This window comes from Pelodiscus sinensis, chromosome 24 (assembly GCF_049634645.1).
Source record: "Pelodiscus sinensis isolate JC-2024 chromosome 24, ASM4963464v1, whole genome shotgun sequence".
In the NCBI taxonomy this organism is placed as follows: Eukaryota; Metazoa; Chordata; order Testudines; family Trionychidae; genus Pelodiscus; species Pelodiscus sinensis.
In genome coordinates, this window is record NC_134734.1 from 23,483,075 (window position 1) to 23,499,195 (window position 16,121).

The 16,121-nt window shown below is 70.6% G+C and overlaps 1 protein-coding gene across 1 annotated transcript in view; it reads right to left on the bottom strand.

The window, feature by feature from the left end:
• The window catches only part of INTS3 (integrator complex subunit 3), a 58,429-nt gene that overhangs the window by 15,399 nt on the left and 26,909 nt on the right, over positions 1-16,121 (bottom strand). Inside the window, exons 7-16 of the mRNA XM_075907783.1 lie at positions 9,797-9,941; positions 8,927-9,056; positions 6,976-7,073; positions 5,756-5,947; positions 4,875-4,962; positions 4,379-4,458; positions 3,889-3,980; positions 2,848-2,954; positions 2,221-2,340; positions 1,207-1,336 (exon numbers count right to left, since the gene is read on the bottom strand). Of these exons, the coding sequence (XP_075763898.1) occupies positions 1,207-1,336; positions 2,221-2,340; positions 2,848-2,954; positions 3,889-3,980; positions 4,379-4,458; positions 4,875-4,962; positions 5,756-5,947; positions 6,976-7,073; positions 8,927-9,056; positions 9,797-9,941 (1,182 nt within the window). The remainder of the gene's footprint in view (positions 1-1,206; positions 1,337-2,220; positions 2,341-2,847; positions 2,955-3,888; positions 3,981-4,378; positions 4,459-4,874; positions 4,963-5,755; positions 5,948-6,975; positions 7,074-8,926; positions 9,057-9,796; positions 9,942-16,121) is intronic.

Sequence of the window (16,121 nt, forward strand, 5' to 3'; positions counted from 1 at the left end):
AGTGCTGCCTCCAGAAGAAAACCCAGCCCGGCTGGCGCTGCCTGGCTCCCTCGGGGCCCAAGCCCCACAGGAGAGCGTGGGGAGCCTCTCCCTGCACAGCTGGTCCGGGTCCTGGCCCTGGCCAGAATCCCTGGGGGCATCAGTCACATGATTGGATTTTAAGGGGAGCAGCCAGATCACTGCTGTGCCCGCGCAAGGGGGGTGGGGGTGTGTGTGGGGGTGTGGGGGGGTGTGTGTGTGGGGGTGGTACAAAGGGGGCCCTGGGAGGCGTCAAGTGGAAGCTCATGTCCTACTGATCGTGCGCTACTCCTGTCCTGGCGTGGTGTCAGGAGGGGAGTTATGGACACAGGCTCCCTGCTGTGAGTGTTCTCCGCCTGACACAGCAGCGGACCTGGACTGCCTGCGGTGAGGAAGGGATGGCCAGTGAACGGCTGTGCTCACTAGCACGGCCCCGGGGAGGCCAACGCACCTGAGGGACGCATCTGGGAACCTGCCAACTGGCCAGGGCAGAATGGCTGCTGGCATGTGCAACAGAGACAGGTCGCTGGGCCACGTGACCCGCTCCGCGTGGGAGACACCAGGGAGGGATATAAAGTGCCATGAGGCGGGTTCCATCTTGTCTGCAATCTCACTACTGATCCCGGATGCAGCCTTGCGAGGACAGAGCCGGGGGGGGGGGTCGCCGACCCCTCCTGACATAGGAGTCTGGTGCACATCCTAAGCCGGCCGTTTGTACCAGCCCTGTGGCGAGCCTGCATTGAGGGCGACGGGTGCACGCACCGTGCTCTGCTTAACCTCCCTCTCCTCCGCTGAATACACCTTTAGATGTGCGATGCTCGAGGACTGGCCCAGCGCACTCTGTGGGGACGATCCGGAGCGTACATGGACTGGGATCTGGGGCTGGTTCTTTGGGACCCGTTCGGGTAGGCGAGATGGGTTCTCTAACCCCTCACCGGTGTGCAGGCCCGGGGCTGTTTGTGGCACAGGGAGAGCTGGGGCGTTTTGCTCGTGAGGCTTCCTGCTGGCCAGACTGGCAGCTGCAGCGCGCGGTGTGGCTGGTGGGGGCGTATTTGGGAAGGTCTCCAGTCTGGGGCTGTAAGGAGCCCTGGTTCTGAGCGGACGCCCTCCGCGGCGCCCAGACCCGGCCCGGCATCCCAGACAGCGACTCGGGAAGAGCCCCGAAGGACAGCCCCCGGCCAAGCCCACCTGCCCTTCTGCAGCAACAGGACTTTGTCCTTCAAGGACTCGTCCAGCTGGTCCAGGAAAGGCGTGATGTCCACCGGCTCCTCCACAATGGCTTCTTTGATGGGATGGAACCGGAACTCCCGCTTCTTCCCTGCCGGGAGAAACCCAGCCAGGCTCAGCCCCGCTGCCCCCACCGCAAGCCCAAAGGGCAGAGCCAGCGGCGGGGGCACCAAGCGTCACACCACGGCTCCCGAGTTCCAAGGCACTGGCAGCCCAGCGAGCCAGCCCCAGACGCCTGGTGCTGCCGGGGTCCGGCGCAGGCTGGGGAGCTGCGGGACGCCAGCCCACTTCCACCCCCACACCCTGCTCAGCAACTCGCCCCAGCCCACAGCAGAGACGGAGCGCTGCCAGCTGGGAGGGTCTCCCCACCCGAGCAAGCTGCCAGCCCGCCCAGCGCCCTGCAGGGCACCAGCCTGCGGCACCTGGACAGCGCTGCCACGCGCAGCCCGCTGCTTCGCCGGCCGGGCCGCCCCGTTTTACTCCCTCATCGCCAGAGCGCCGGAGACTCAGAGCCGTTCCGCCAGTGGCAGCCAGGCAGCATCCGAGAACAGCACGTCAGGCCTCCAGACCGGCCAGCCCTATGGCCCAGGGCCAGATCCCCAGGGAGTGGGCGAGCCCTGGAGGGAGAGTCCAGGTCCAGGCCTCTGGGGTCCCAGACAGCAGCACCCCACGGCTCAGCCTACCCTGGGCCCCATTTCAAGGGGAGGCTCCAGAGCCAGTCAGAGCAGCAGGGCGTATCCATGGGCCGGGGGCATCTCCGAGGGGCTGGGGGCCCCCGGGGAGGCTAAGCCCCGAGAACGGAGCCCGCAGGAGCCCAGGCGGCAGATCCCCCGCCCCGGCCCCCACCCGAGGGGCAGCTCTGCCCATGTGCTGCTTGGGAGCACGTGGCCCTGGGAGCCCGGCTCGGCGGGAAGGGAGGCGAGGGGGGACCTGGCAGCCCTGGGAGGCGGGACTGGCGGCCCACGGCCTCCTCACCTTTGCTATTCAAGTCCTCTTCATCGTCACTGAAGGCCGCCTCGGCGTTGTCATAGCAACTGTCATCCTTGTCCGACATGTGATTCTCCATCTCCATGGAAACTGGCTCCTCGATTTTGACTGCAGAAGTGAAGGCCCGAGCCATCAGCGTGGGCCGGGGGGGCCTGGCCACCCGCAGCGGGGCAGAGCCCCCGGCCACACTCCCCCAGGGCGCGCCCGACCCGCAGCCCCACTTCCAGGACCCGGGCAGGGCACGGACGTTTGGTAGGAGCCGGCACCTCGCGCCCAGGCCTGGCCGGCAGTGCCCAGGAGGCGCCAGGCAGAGCCTCCGCAGCAGGACACGGGGCAGATGCTGCATTTTGGGCATCGGGTCACTGACTCGCCGCGAGGGGCTCCGTGGGCGGGGCATCGTCACGCGCAGCTCGCGGGAGGGGAGCCCGGGGCGCGGCGCCAACACCAAGGGCCCCATGGGGGCGCAGCACCTCTGGAAACTCCAGCCAGACACCGGAGAGCGGCCAGTCTGCAGGGGGCTGCAGCAGCAAGAGGGGCGAGCCGCAAGGCAGTGACCCCCCCCCACCCCCCGCGGGACCCACCGCTGCCCCCCCCCAGTAGGGCCCTGCTCTCTACCTTCCATGGGCGGGGAGGGCGAGCTGCAGAACTCGGGGAATTTCTCCCTCAGCATGGCACGCAGCTCCTTGTCCAGCTTGGGGTTGTCAAACAGGGGGGCCAGGGGCCTGCGTGGGGAGGGGAGACAGCCAAGCCAAGATGCATTTCCCGCCCAGACCCCAAGGAGCCCAAAGCAGGAGCTCCAGGCCCTGCGGCAGCCCCGGAGCCAGGCCAGGCCTGAGCGCAGACGGATGGGTCGGCCCCGGCACTTCGCCCACACCCTGCTTCTGGGGCGCAGGGCACCCGGCACCGGGACACGCTCAGGTGTGAGGTGCTGGGCCCAGGAGCGAGCCCCGGCACGTGAGCCATGCTGCCCAGCACAGCCAGGCTGGGCCAGGGATCCAAAACCCAGTCCCAGGGGCATGTGCTGCTGGCCACCCCCATCCGCCCCCGGGGGACGGGAGGGACGGTGCCAGGGTCCCTACTTCTGCCTGGCTGCGGCCCCACGGCCCCACTTAGGGCAGGAGCCAAGAGACCAGCCCGGGGAACGGCCCCCACTGCTCCAGGCTGCTCCCCTCCCCCGGCAAGGCCCTTAGCAGCAGCAGGCCCTGGCACTGAGCTCCGCCCGCCCCCCTCAGAGCCAGCAAACTGGCTGCTGGGGCGCAGCAGAGGAGCCACGGCCCAGGCTCCAGGCTCACTCCCCCAGGGCAGGGCGTGGCACACCGGCCTCAAACCACGGACCACTCTGCCGCGGGAGCTGCAGCCCGGATGCCCCTTTCCTGCCGTAGGCAGCAGCTGGAACCCGGCAGCAGGAGAGCCCCACCCGCCCCGAGGAGCCGTGGCTGTCCGCCCCGCGCCCAGGGACGGGAGCAGAGATCCCCAGACTGGGAGGCTCTGACACTCGTGCTCCCCAGAGAAGCAGGAGCTCATCCAAGGCAGCCCTGGGCTGAGCGGAGGCTCTCAGGCCCCTCGCTCCCGGGCAGGACAAATCCCCGGCCCCGCACGAGCCGCCAGGCGCTTGGGCTGGGCCAGGGCGACAGCGCGACCCCAGAGCCTGCTTACGCCAGGACCCGCTTCTCCACGATATGGGTGAGGGAGTTGGACACGCCTTGCCGGACGTGCGCCTCCAGGGGCGGGTAGAAGTTGGGGATGATCTGCGAGGGGAGGAGAAAACCGTTAGTGCCGGCGCCCTGCTGCCGGGAGCCGCACGCCCAGGGCGAAACGCAAACCCGCTGGCCCGCGCTAAGGCAGCGATCGGCAGCGCCAGCTCACAGCGCGGCCACGGCCCTCGGGGAGCCCTGGGAACCGCGACAGCGCCCGGGCGCATCAGGGAACCTCCCGCCGCGGGGACCGGAGAGAACGGCCGCTCCGAGGGTCTCTGGACCGAGCCCTCCAGCCCGCCCACCCTCCCCCGCCGCTCTCCTTTGCCACCTGCTGCGAGGGCCAAGCAGCAACCCGCTGCCCGCAGAGCTCCCCAGGCCGCCCCGCCCCAGTGTCCCGGGGGAACCCGGCCTGAGCGCGTTAAGCTCCCGGGGCTGTGGGTGCAGCTCACCCGGCACATGAAGTCCAGCAGCGTGGCCGTGATGGCAGGGTGCGGCTTCATGGAGTGATTCATCACCAGAATGGCCGGCTCTGGAAAGCAGGAGCAGAGGCCTGGTCAGCCACCGCCTCACACCGCTGGGAGACGCCGGCAGACGGGGCTCCGTACCCCTCGCGGCCCACCCCACAGCGGGGGCTTTGGGCCTAGCCAGGCCCAGGGAAGGGGCCCATCAGTGCCCTGAGCCCCCACCCAGGGGCTGGGCTGGGCGGCAGTGGGGTCGGCCAGGCCCCCGCGCTCCGGCCCAGCCACAGAGCCTAGGGGAGCGCCTGCCAAGCCCCAGCCGAGAGACCAGGCTTCAGGCGCTATCTGCGCTGTCACCTCCTGGCTCCCGGGGCCTGGGCCACACACTGGGGAGCCAGCCTTCCCACCGCACTGGGGATGGGACCCCCGGGGCTGCCTGGCGCTCCAGGAGGGGGCTGAGAACACACGGGCGCGGGGCGCACGGTACCGATGTTCATGATGTTGTCCTTCTCGGGGCTGAAGAAGAGCCAGTCGTAGAACAAGGCCAGCTTGGCGTTGGAGGCAGCGACGTTGGACTGGGGGAGAGAACCCTGAGATCAGGACGGCAGCAGCGTCCCCCCGCCCGGGCCGTGGTTGAGCGGAAGGGGGCAGAGCCAGCCTCGGGCCCGGCTCTGAACGCCGCCGGCTGGGCGCGGGGGTCCCAGCAGGCCTACGGGCGGGAGGGGTCAGGCCTGGGAAGCACTGGAGGTGACTGGCTCCGTCGGCAGCTGCTACACGGGCCGGGGGCCAGGGCGGCTGTTCCGTCCCGACGCTGCAGGTCAGGCCTGGGGTCTCCGGGAATCCTGCAGGCACCTGCCTGCTCTACAGCCGCCTTCAGCCAGCGCCAGGAGAGCCCCACTCCCGCCGGCGAGCCCAGCTGCACCCGACGGGCTGCGAGGCGCTCCTGAAGCCTGCCCCTCGCCGCGGCTCCGCAGCAAGGCAGCCCCCACAGCTCCCGGGTTCCCAGGCCTCCGTCTCCCCTCCGTCCGGCAGCCCCTGGCCCATGCTGGGTTTACGTGAACAGCCAGCGGCGGAGGCAAGGGAGGGCTCATGCCCCCGCTGGGCCACAGGCAGAGCCCCGACGCACGAGCAGGGCGGAGCGGGCGACTCGCCGATGGCGCATGGCGGTTCCGTGGCACAACCGGGATCCGGAATCCCAGGCCTCCTCGCTCCGGCTCCCACCCCACGCTCAGCCCCAGCCAGGCCCCCGCAGATGGCCCCGATGGGTGAACTGCTCCTCCGAGCGAGGTGTGCGCTGGCAGGCCCGGCGGGGGCCAAGGCTGCGTCAGCCCCACGCGGGGGCTGGGGAGGAGCCACGCGGGGGCGTACCGTGCAGGTGGTGAGCAGCCAGCCGATGATGGCCCAGCGGGGGAGGATGTCGGAGCTCAGCACCTCGTTGGAGGGATGCACCACACCGCAGATGTAGCGGATGAGGTCGCAGCGCAGGGACTGGCTGTCGGGGGTGGACAGGTACTGCCGCTGGAACCAGTCCTGGTACCGCTTCTGCTGGCCGAAGCGCACCTGGCGGGGCAGGGGAGAGACAGGCTGGGCCACGGAGCCCCCGGCGCCAGGGGCTGCAGCGACTCACTGCCACAGCCAACCCCCAGTCCCTGAGAACCAGCTCTCAGCCGCCTGGACAGACCCCAGCTCCCCGTGCCCGCTGGGACCAGGCCCGGCCCTCGGCCCTCCAAGGTTCATTTCCTCCCCCAGCAAGCGGCCGCCGCGCGAGGAGCGAGCCCGCCCTGCTGCCTGCACACACAAAGGCTGCTCCCGGCACCGGCCCTGCCCCCCCGGCATGGCAGAGCTCGGCTCGCCCGCAGAGAAACCGCGGCGCCCCCTCTGGAGCAGAGCTCCGCAGCCCAACGCCGGCCTTTGCACAGTGCCTCGGGCTCGCCGCTCAGCTCCGGCCGGCCTTCCCTCCCTCCGGGCACACGGCTAGAGGGGAGAGCACGCCCGACTCCAGCTTCCACGCCCTCCCGTGGCAGAGATCCCCAGCTGCGCAGACGCCCGGGCGCTCCTCCCCAGCACCACAGGGCTGGCCCAGGAAAAGCCACTAACCCACCCAGCCCCAGCAAACACTCCGCGGGAAGCCCCCCTCTTAGCACTGGCCCAACTCCTGTTCTTGGGGACACTAGTGTGAACCCAGAGCAGCTGCAGGGAGTCAACGAGAGCGAGTCCAGATCCCTGGGGCGGTCGATGAGCACATCAGCTGGGCCACGGCTCTCCTGCCACGGGGGCACTTCCCCCGCTCTGCTGATCCCAGCGGGGCCGGCTCAGCAAGCCCCTGGCGACCGGCCACGGTCAAACCCAGACCAGGCCAATCTCACTCTCAGGCCCGTCCCCCGGCCGAGGCACAAAGCCCTGGCACAGCTCTGGGGATTGCCAGAGGCCTGTGTGTCCAGAGCCACCGATGGGGGAAGGCCCCACCCCCGGCTGTCCCCGTTCAGCACTGGAGGAGGGCGGAGGGGACAGGCTGCCCCCCGCTAGAGCTCAGGAGCCCCCCGCCCCATTGCGCCCTCTGGGCCCCGCGGGAGGAGCAAAGCGGGTACCCGGGACGTCATGAAGAGCAGCTTGGTCTCCATGTCCGGGGTGAGGCGGCAGGCCAGGAACTTGCGCGAAGTTCTCAGCTGGAGGAGCTGCAGGACACCTGGGAAGAGGAAAGGCTCAGAGGTCAGTCCCGCGTCCCCCGACCCTCCTGCCTGCACGGGCACCAGGCTTCCGGAAGAGACGGAGAGCCGCTGAGGCGCCTGCGCTAACCACTAGCCATGCTGCCCCCAGAGCTGGGATCCCGCCCGAGGCCGGTCTGGGCTGTGGCAGGCTAGCTCCCTCCCGACGTCCCACCCTCGGCCCCGCTCACGAGCACGGTCTCAGCCCAGCCCCCACCGCAGCGAGGCGCCCAGGGCAGCCCCAGGGCATTCTCCGCCAGCCGTGCGCTGTGAGTGTGGCCCCCACCCACAGGTGGCCTGGCCAGCGGGGCTGCCTCGGGGCCCAGCCCCTCTCTGGCTTGGCTGCAGGAGAGCGAGCATCGGCGGTGATGAAGCCGCCTGTGCGCCGGGAGGCCAGGCAAGGCCTGAGAAAGGGAAGCGGGGACGCCAGCAGCCGCGGCGGGACGGGACAGACGTACAGCTCCGCTGGCGTTCCTACACCAGGTCTACGGCCCCCGAAATCCCGCCCGCGTCCGGGCGGCGGACAGGCAGAGCCGAGCGCTGGCTGGCGTGCGGCCGGTCGCTGGGGGAATTGCGGCCCGGCAGGCGTCTAGGCCGGGCTCACGGCACCGCACAACCCCACTCCGCACAGGCAGACTGCGGGAGCAAGATCCGGGGGGACCTTCCGGCCTGGCCGCATGAGGCACCAGCTGTGGGGTCTGGGGAAGGGACAGAAATGGAACCAGCTGCCCACTGGGGGCTGCAGCACGAGGGCTCGAGCGCAGTGGGCCCAGCGTGCAGCCGGGAGCCCTGGCGGGGGCCAGGCTACGCTCTAAGGCTGGACGAGCGCGCAGGGCAGGACCTGTCCCAGCCCCCACAGCCAGGGCAACAGGAGCGGCAGGGGTCCCCAGCCCCGGCAGAGGCTCAGCGAGGGCTGGGTGAGAAGGGCTCTTTCAAGTGCCATTAACACGCCCCCAGGGCCAGGCGCCAGGTCGGCTGCCTCCCACAGGCTCCTTCCAGGGCTGCAGGCCGCAGCAGGGCGATGTAGACAGGCTAAGGCCCAGCAAGCTCAGGCCCCGCTCGCCAGGGGGAGACCCCCAGCAGCCGCCGCTGCCCTCGCTCCCCACGGGCCTTCCTGGGGGCCTGCCGAGCTCAGCCGTTCCGTGGGGCTCTCGGCAAAGGGAGCCGAACCCAGCAGTGCCCCTGCTTGCCGGGTGCCTGCCTGCCTCCCCTACACGAGGAAAGCTGCCTGGACGACAGCACAGAGCCCACACGGCGCCAGGCCCTGGCGGCACATCCGGGCCTAGGAAAGCCACGTGGGCACAGGCTCCGGCGCACCCCAGCTCCTTCGCCAAGGAGGCAGCAGGCAGGGCAGTGCAACCGGGCTCAAGAACGACCCAGAGGGGCTCTGCCGGAGCTGGACTCATGAACGGCCTGTAAGGGGGGCGGGGCGGGGGATCCTCGTGCCGGAGCGCACACTGGGCCATCACAGCTGCTCCAGCTTCGCCGCGCCCCAAGCATGAGGGATCTGCGGGCGGGAACCAGGATATCCAGCTCCTGCGCCGGGGACTCTCCCGCAGCGCTCTGCAGCCCACGGCCCGCTCTCCCTGCGGGGACGTGAATGGTCAACGGGCCAGGGTTACCGGCTCCGGTACGCCAGCGGGGGCTGGACCCCCCCCCCCCCAACTGGCTCACCAGGTAAACGCTGTTCACCACGTAACGGGACTTTTCCATCCCGGACTGCCGGCCATGCCCCGCTGCGGTGGGCTGTGCCTGGCTCCGTGCAGCCCAGAGGTGCGTGCCGGCTCTGGGGGCCCGGGTGAGGCCGCCGAGCCGCCCGCCGGGTGCCGCCTACCTGTGAACTGGGCGCTCAGCGCCTGCGGATTGTGGATAACGTCCTTCCAGAGCTGCTCAAACTCCGGTATCCTGGCAACGTTCTGCAGCAGCCGCACCAGGTCCCGGCCAATCATGAAGCAGTCCATGAACTTGGGCAAGGAGAGGAGAGATGCTGGATTGTTTGCCGGCTCCGGGGAGGGGGCCGGGAACACTCAGTTCTTCCCGGGGAGCGGCTCCGCGTGAGTCACTCTGCACAACACCCTCGCCGCGCGGGCAGGTTCTGAGGAGGCCGGCTGGCAGGCGGGAAGGCCACTGGCTCTCAGATGAACAAGGGGGCCGTAAATCTCGGGATTTATCTCCACCGCAGCGACAGGCTCTGCAGCTCAGGGTCTGATGCTGAAGGCTCCGGCGAAGGGGCAGCAGGCTGACCCCGACCTGCTGCGGAGAGCCCTGTGCGCCAGCAGCACTGTGGACCCCCGAGTCCCCCAGCCTCTTGTGCCAAGCTGCGGGGCCTGTGGCTTCTAGAGCGGGCCACCGAGCCCCCCGCCGCCGGCTGCGTGCCCATCGAGCGTGCTCTTACGGTCGGAGGACGCGGGGCCATGATGCGCTGGAGCTGCTGGAGCAGGGGGCAGGGACCGGGCCCGGCATGGGACAAAGCCCCCAAAGGACTAGCCCCACAAGCCAGCTGTCCCGAGCACACCAACCAACGGGCAGGGTCCCAGCAAGGCCGGCCGGGCGCAGAGCCCACGGCCCCCAGTTCAGAGCAGCTGCGGGTGCCACGCCCTGCTCCCCAGCCACTGCCCCGGCTGTACCCGACAGGCAGAGCTCGGGTCCCAGCAGGACCACACACAGGTCTTCCCTCGCCCCCACGCGCCCCGGGCTGGCTCACCCGCTCCCGGAGCAGGGAGATGCAGAAGTCCACCTCCTTCTGGCGCAGGGCCTGGAGCTGCGAGGTGCCGTGATGGTCCACGATGAGCCGCAGGTAGGTGTACACCGCCATGGCGATCAGGATACTGCTCTTCACGACCCACTCTCTGGGGACAGGCAGGGGCAGCCCCGTGAGCCAGCACCACTCCCCTCCAGCCAAGCCCCCGCGCCGCTGGCACTAACCCTGCGAGACATGGGAGGAAGCGGCTCCCGCTGGCTCACACCGGTCCTGACCCCACACCATGCCTGCCCTGAGGGGAGCAGGATGCGCGGCGTGCCCAGGCCGTGGCAAGGGCTGGGCACCTCCCACTGGTAGCTGCCAATGGCCCGGGCCTGTCAAATCCGGCTCCCACGAGCCCCAGCGGGAGCCTGGCCGAGGAAGCACTCGCCGCGCAGGGCTGCCGGCTTGGGACCCCCAGCGGGGGCCTGGCCGAGGAAGCACTCGCCGCGCAGGGCTGCCGGCTTGGGACCCCCAGCGGGGGCCTGGCCGAGGAAGCACTCGCCGCGCAGGGCTGCCGGCTTCAGACCCGCAGCGGGAGCCTGGCCGAGGAAGCACTCGCCGCGCAGGGCTGCCGGCTTGGGACCCCCAGCGGGAGCCTGGCCGAGGAAGCACTCGCCGCGCAGGGCTGCCAGCTTTGGACCCCAGCGGGAGCCTGGCCGAGGAAGCACTCGCCGCGCAGGGATGCCGGCTTGGGACCCCCAGCGGGAGCCTGGCCGAGGAAGCACTCGCCGCGCAGGGCTGCCAGCTTTGGACCCCAGCGGGAGCCTGGCCGAGGAAGCACTCGCCGCGCAGGGATGCCGGCTTCGGACCCCCAGCGGGAGCCTGGCCGAGGAAGCACTCGCCGCGCAGGGCTGCCGGCTTCGGACCCCAGCGGGAGCCTGGCCGAGGAAGCACTCGCTGCGCAGGGCTGCCGGCTTTGGACCCCCAGCGGGAGCCTGGCCGAGGAAGCACTCGCCGCGCAGGGATGCCGGCTTCGGACCCCCAGCGGGAGCCTGGCCGAGGAAGCACTCGCCGCGCAGGGATGCCGGCTTTGGACCCCCAGCGGGAGCCTGGCCGAGGAAGCACTCGCCGCGCAGGGCTGCCGGCTTCGGACCCCAGCGGGAGCCTGGCCGAGGAAGCACTCGCCGCGCACGGATGCCGGCTTCGGACCCCCAGCGGGAGTCTGGCCGAGGAAGCACTCGCCGCGCAGGGATGCCGGCTTCGGACCCCAGCGGGAGCCTGGCCGAGGAAGCACTCGCTGCGCAGGGATGCCGGCTTCGGACCCCCAGCGGGAGCCTGGCCGAGGAAGCACTCGCCGCGCAGGGATGCCGGCTTCGGACCCCCAGCGGGAGCCTGGCCGAGGAAGCACTCGCCACGCAGGGATGCCGGCTTCGGACCCCCAGCGGGAGCCTGGCCGAGGAAGCACTCGCCGCGCAGGGATGCCGGCTTCGGACCCCCAGCGGGAGCCTGGCCGAGGAAGCACTCGCTGCGCAGGGCTGCCGGCTCCCATGAGCCCCAGCGGGAGCCTGGCCGAGGAAGCACTCGCCGCGCAGGGCTGCCGGCTTCGGACCCCCAGCGGGAGCCTGGCCGAGGAAGCACTCGCCGCGCAGGGATGCCGGCTTCGGACCCCCAGCGGGAGCCTGGCCGAGGAAGCACTCGCTGCGCAGGGATGCCGGCTCCCATGAGCCCCAGCGGGAGCCTGGCCGAGGAAGCACTCGCCGCGCAGGGATGCCGGCTTCGGACCCCAGCGGGAGCCTGGCCGAGGAAGCACTCGCCGCGCAGGGCTGCCGGCTTCGGACCCCCAGCGGGAGCCTGGCCGAGGAAGCACTCGCCGCGCAGGGATGCCGGCTTCGGACCCCCAGCGGGAGCCTGGCCGAGGAAGCACTCGCCGCGCAGGGCTGCCGGCTTCGGACCCCAGCGGGAGCCTGGCCGAGGAAGCACTCGCCGCGCAGGGCTGCCGGCTTCGGACCCCAGCGGGAGCCTGGCCGAGGGAGCACCCGCCGCGCAGGGATGCCGGCTTCGGACCCCAGCGGGAGCCTGGCCGAGGAAGCACTCGCCGCGCAGGGCTGCCGGCTTCGGACCCCCAGCGGGAGCCTGGCCGAGGAAGCACTCGCCGCGCAGGGCTGCCGGCTTCGGACCCCAGCGGGAGCCTGGCCGAGGAAGCACTCGCCGCGCAGGGATGCTGGCTTCGGACCCCCAGCGGGAGCCTGGCCGAGGAAGCACTCGCCGCGCAGGGCTGCCGGCTTCGGACCTGCAGCGGGAGCCTGGCCGAGGAAGCACTCGCCGCGCAGGGCTGCCGGCTTCGGACCCCAGCGGGAGCCTGGCCGAGGAAGCACTCGCCGCGCAGGGATGCCGGCTTCGGACCCCCAGCGGGAGCCTGGCCGAGGAAGCACTCGCCGCGCAGGGCTGCCGGCTTCGGACCCCAGCGGGAGCCTGGCCGAGGAAGCACTCGCCGTGCAGGGCTGCCGGCTTCGGACCCCAGCGGGAGCCTGGCCGAGGAAGCACTCGCCGCGCAGGGCTGCCGGCTTTGGACCCCAGCGGGAGCCTGGCCGAGGAAGCACTCGCCGCGCAGGGATGCCGGCTTTGGACCCCCAGCGGGAGCCTGGCCGAGGAAGCACTCGCCGCGCAGGGATGCCGGCTTTGGACCCCCAGCGGGAGCCTGGCCGAGGAAGCACTCGCCGCGCAGGGATGCCGGCTTCGGACCCCCAGCGGGAGCCTGGCCGAGGAAGCACTCGCCGTGCAGGGCTGCCGGCTTCGGACCCCAGCGGGAGCCTGGCCGAGGAAGCACTCGCCGCGCAGGGCTGCCGGCTTTGGACCCCAGCGGGAGCCTGGCCGAGGAAGCACTCGCCGCGCAGGGATGCCGGCTTTGGACCCCCAGCGGGAGCCTGGCCGAGGAAGCACTCGCCGCGCAGGGATGCCGGCTTTGGACCCCCAGCGGGAGCCTGGCCGAGGAAGCACTCGCTGCGCAGGGCTGCCGGCTTCGGACCCCCAGCGGGAGCCTGGCCGAGGGAGCACTCGCCGCGCAGGGCTGCCGGCTTCGGACCCCAGCGGGAGCCTGGCCGAGGAAGCACTCGCCGCGCAGGGATGCCGGCTTCGGACCCGCAGCAGAGCCGGCTGCGTGCCCGCCGAGGGACTGAGCACAGCCAGCCTTTGGCAAGCCACCGGGCGTTTCTCCCCGCATGGCACTGCCCGACGCTCAGACAGCCACAGGCTAGGGGCAGAGCATCTGTCCCTCCTCCTGCTCCTGGCCCCATCACGCTGCCCCCTTCGCCCATGCCCTCACCCACCCAGTGCTGCCCCCCCGGCGGCTCCTGCCAGCTCTCAGGGAGGGGGTTTCCTGTGCCCGTGTCAAGGCCCGCACCCGTGACAGCCCGCAGGGTAGCAGTCTGCAGTGACAAGGGGAACCAGGGCGGGTCCAGAGACCAGTGCCACGTTCAGTGCCCAGCCGGTCTCGCCCGGCACCGAGGGACACCAGCGCCACGCCAGCGCACAAGCCCCAGGCCCACCGCACCGGGCTGAGAGAAGGAAGAGAAGGGGCAGAGCTTAGGGAAACGGGAGGCGGCGAGACGGCCGAGCAAGAAGCAGGGTGCTGGAGAAGGGCCGAAGCGGCTGCCGCTGGGGAGCTGCACAAGGCTGCAGAGTGGGCACCAGGCAGAGGGGCTGGACACAGACTGTCTCCACAGCTGCTTCTAGAGCCACAAAAATGAGCCGTCGAGCACACCCCGGGGGGGGGCGCCCCACAGGGCAAAGCTCGCTGCCCCAATGCCCATGGGCGGGGGGGAGGGAGACAGAGCAGCGCGCCACCCACGGGAGGGGGGAGACACAGGGCGGAGCGAGCTGCCCCAATGCCCATGGGCGGGGGGGAGGGAGACAGAGCAGCGCGCCACCCACGGGAGGGGGGGGACACAGGGCGGAGCGAGCTGCCCCAATGCCCATGGGCGGGGGGGAGGGAGACAGAGCAGCGCGCCACCCACGGGAGGGGGGGACACAGGGCGGAGCGAGCTGCCCCAATGCCCATGGGCGGGGGGGAGGGAGACAGAGCAGCGCGCCACCCACGGGAGGGGGGGACACAGGGCGGAGCGAGCTGCCTCAAGGACCACGGGCGGGGGGGCCCCACAGGGCGGAGCATGCCGGCCCGACGCCCGTGGGATCTGCACGTTTGAAGGGCTTTAGCCGTCTGGGCCACACACCGGGAGAGCACAGCAGGGACCAGCCCTGCCCCAGAGGCGGCGGCACCGGCAGAGCACACAGGCCTCTGCTGCCAGCGCCCAGTGTCACAAGCAGAAGGATGCGCACACGGGGCCAGCCCGGCCTGGGGCAGCCCCTGCCAGGCTGGCGGGGACCCAAGCCAGCTGTTTCCAGCAGCACTTGCCTTCTGAGGAGCCAGGCCAGCAGCTGACTAGCTTGCGGCCCATCTAGCTCGTGCCTTTGGCCACCCTGCCTGGGCGCTGCCCCAGCACCCCCCCCCGGCTCCAGAGGGGTTTCAGGATCGACCTTTGCTCCCTCAAACACGGTCACGGGCTCCAGGTGCCAAAGCGCCACCTTCCTGCCGTTGCAGCCCGCCGGCCCCGGCCCGCTGCCAAGCCTGCTGGCAGGGACGCTGCCCAGCCATGAGCTGCTGCCAGCCACTGGGAAGAGGCCAGAGCTGGGGCCGTTAGCGTGACTGACAGACAATGGCTCCATGGCAAACGAGTCAGCTGCCCTAGATCACTGGGAGGAGGAGGGGGGGCAGTGCCCAGGAAGCAGTGCCAAGCTCTGCTCTCCCAGGCCGGCTGCGCCCGGCCCCAGCGCTAGCCTGGCAGTGGGGCTGAGGTTCCAGCTGGGCAGGGCCTGGACGCGTGAGGGAATGAACCCTCGCAGGCTGACGGGTCCGGTCCCTCCCCTCGCCCCCCGATGCTCACAAGCAGCAAACCGCCGTCAGGAGGGGCAGGACGCGGCCGGCAGAGCACCTGAGCTTTTCCAAACCCTTCCAAGGCAGCAGCAATGGCTTGGCCATTAGCGCTAGCGGGCGAACGAGCCTCCTCTCCAAGCCCGCCCCCGCTCCGGAGCGGCTCGTTTAATTAAACCACGCAGCCGACACTCGGCAGCACAATCTGCTCTTCCCATGCACTGTTTAATTAAAGTCTTGGCTTCCCCATAATCCAAGGCCATAAATCCCAGCCAGGCTCTGCAGGCGGCTCCCTGCGGGCTCGCTCCCCAGAGCTCAGGCGCTCCAATCGGCTGCAGGGCGCGCTCTGGAAAAGCGAGCCAGGCCGCCACCCGGGGCTTAGCCTCGCCTCGTGGCCCCGACAAGCTCCTCTCCTCCGTGATTTAATGCGCTGGGCTGGCGTCCGCAGATCCCGGCCAAAGGCGGCTTTGAATCGCAGGGGAGAGTTTGCTTTTTCCTCGGAAAACATTTGAGTCATTTGTTCATGAGCAAAACCACAACATCATCTGGCAAGAGGCGCCCAGGAGCGGAGCAGCAGCCGGGCCTGGGACAGGGACTGGCCGGGGCCCACACCGGAGCAGCGGGACGGGGGCGCAGCTGCGGAGGGACGCGACAATGCACGGCTGCAATGGGGGTGCATCAGCAGGAGGGAAATCCCCCATTAGGGCAACAAACATGCGGACTGAGAACTCCCAGCTGTTCTCCAGGCCACAGCCAACCTCGCAGCCTGGGCGGCCAGTGCCAGCACAGCTCCAGCGCAGAGGCACTAGGGGGCACTGCGGGGCAGGCCAGGAAAAGGTGGCTCGCCAGGCCAGCAGGCACTGTAACCCTGTGGGCTGCCCTCCCACCCAGGCTGCCTGGCCTCCCTTAGCCACCGCTCTGCCCACAAGGGCCCCGGCCACCCCACAGCCCATCCACCACAAGCCACAGCAGGCTGCAGCCCCGGCCGAGCGGGAGGAAGCGCACGGAGCTCAGGCTCTCCGGGAAGAGGAACACCCTCCAGCGCGGCTCGGGAAGGTCAGCAGGAAAAGGTTTCTCGGAAGTGCTGGCTGTTCTGCCCCATTGTGTCAGGGGGAGGCGTCCGGGCAGCGCAACCGGCCAGGAGCATTCTGGGATATCAGCTTCCTGTGACCCGCCAGGCACAGGACTCCAAGCCGACGAGGGGATGGGCTGGCCCCGCACGGCTCCGCCAGCTCCCTTACTAACTGCACAAGAGCTGACGGCCAGCTGGGCCAAGGAGCCCCCGCGAGGCGCCCCACCAGGGCACACGCTGGCTGCCGTGGTAGGAGAGCAAGGCCCACGCCCTGCCATGGACACAAGACAAAGCCACATTATGCTTTGACCAGATCCCCAGTGCGCCGCCCCGCCCCGCGCACGCAG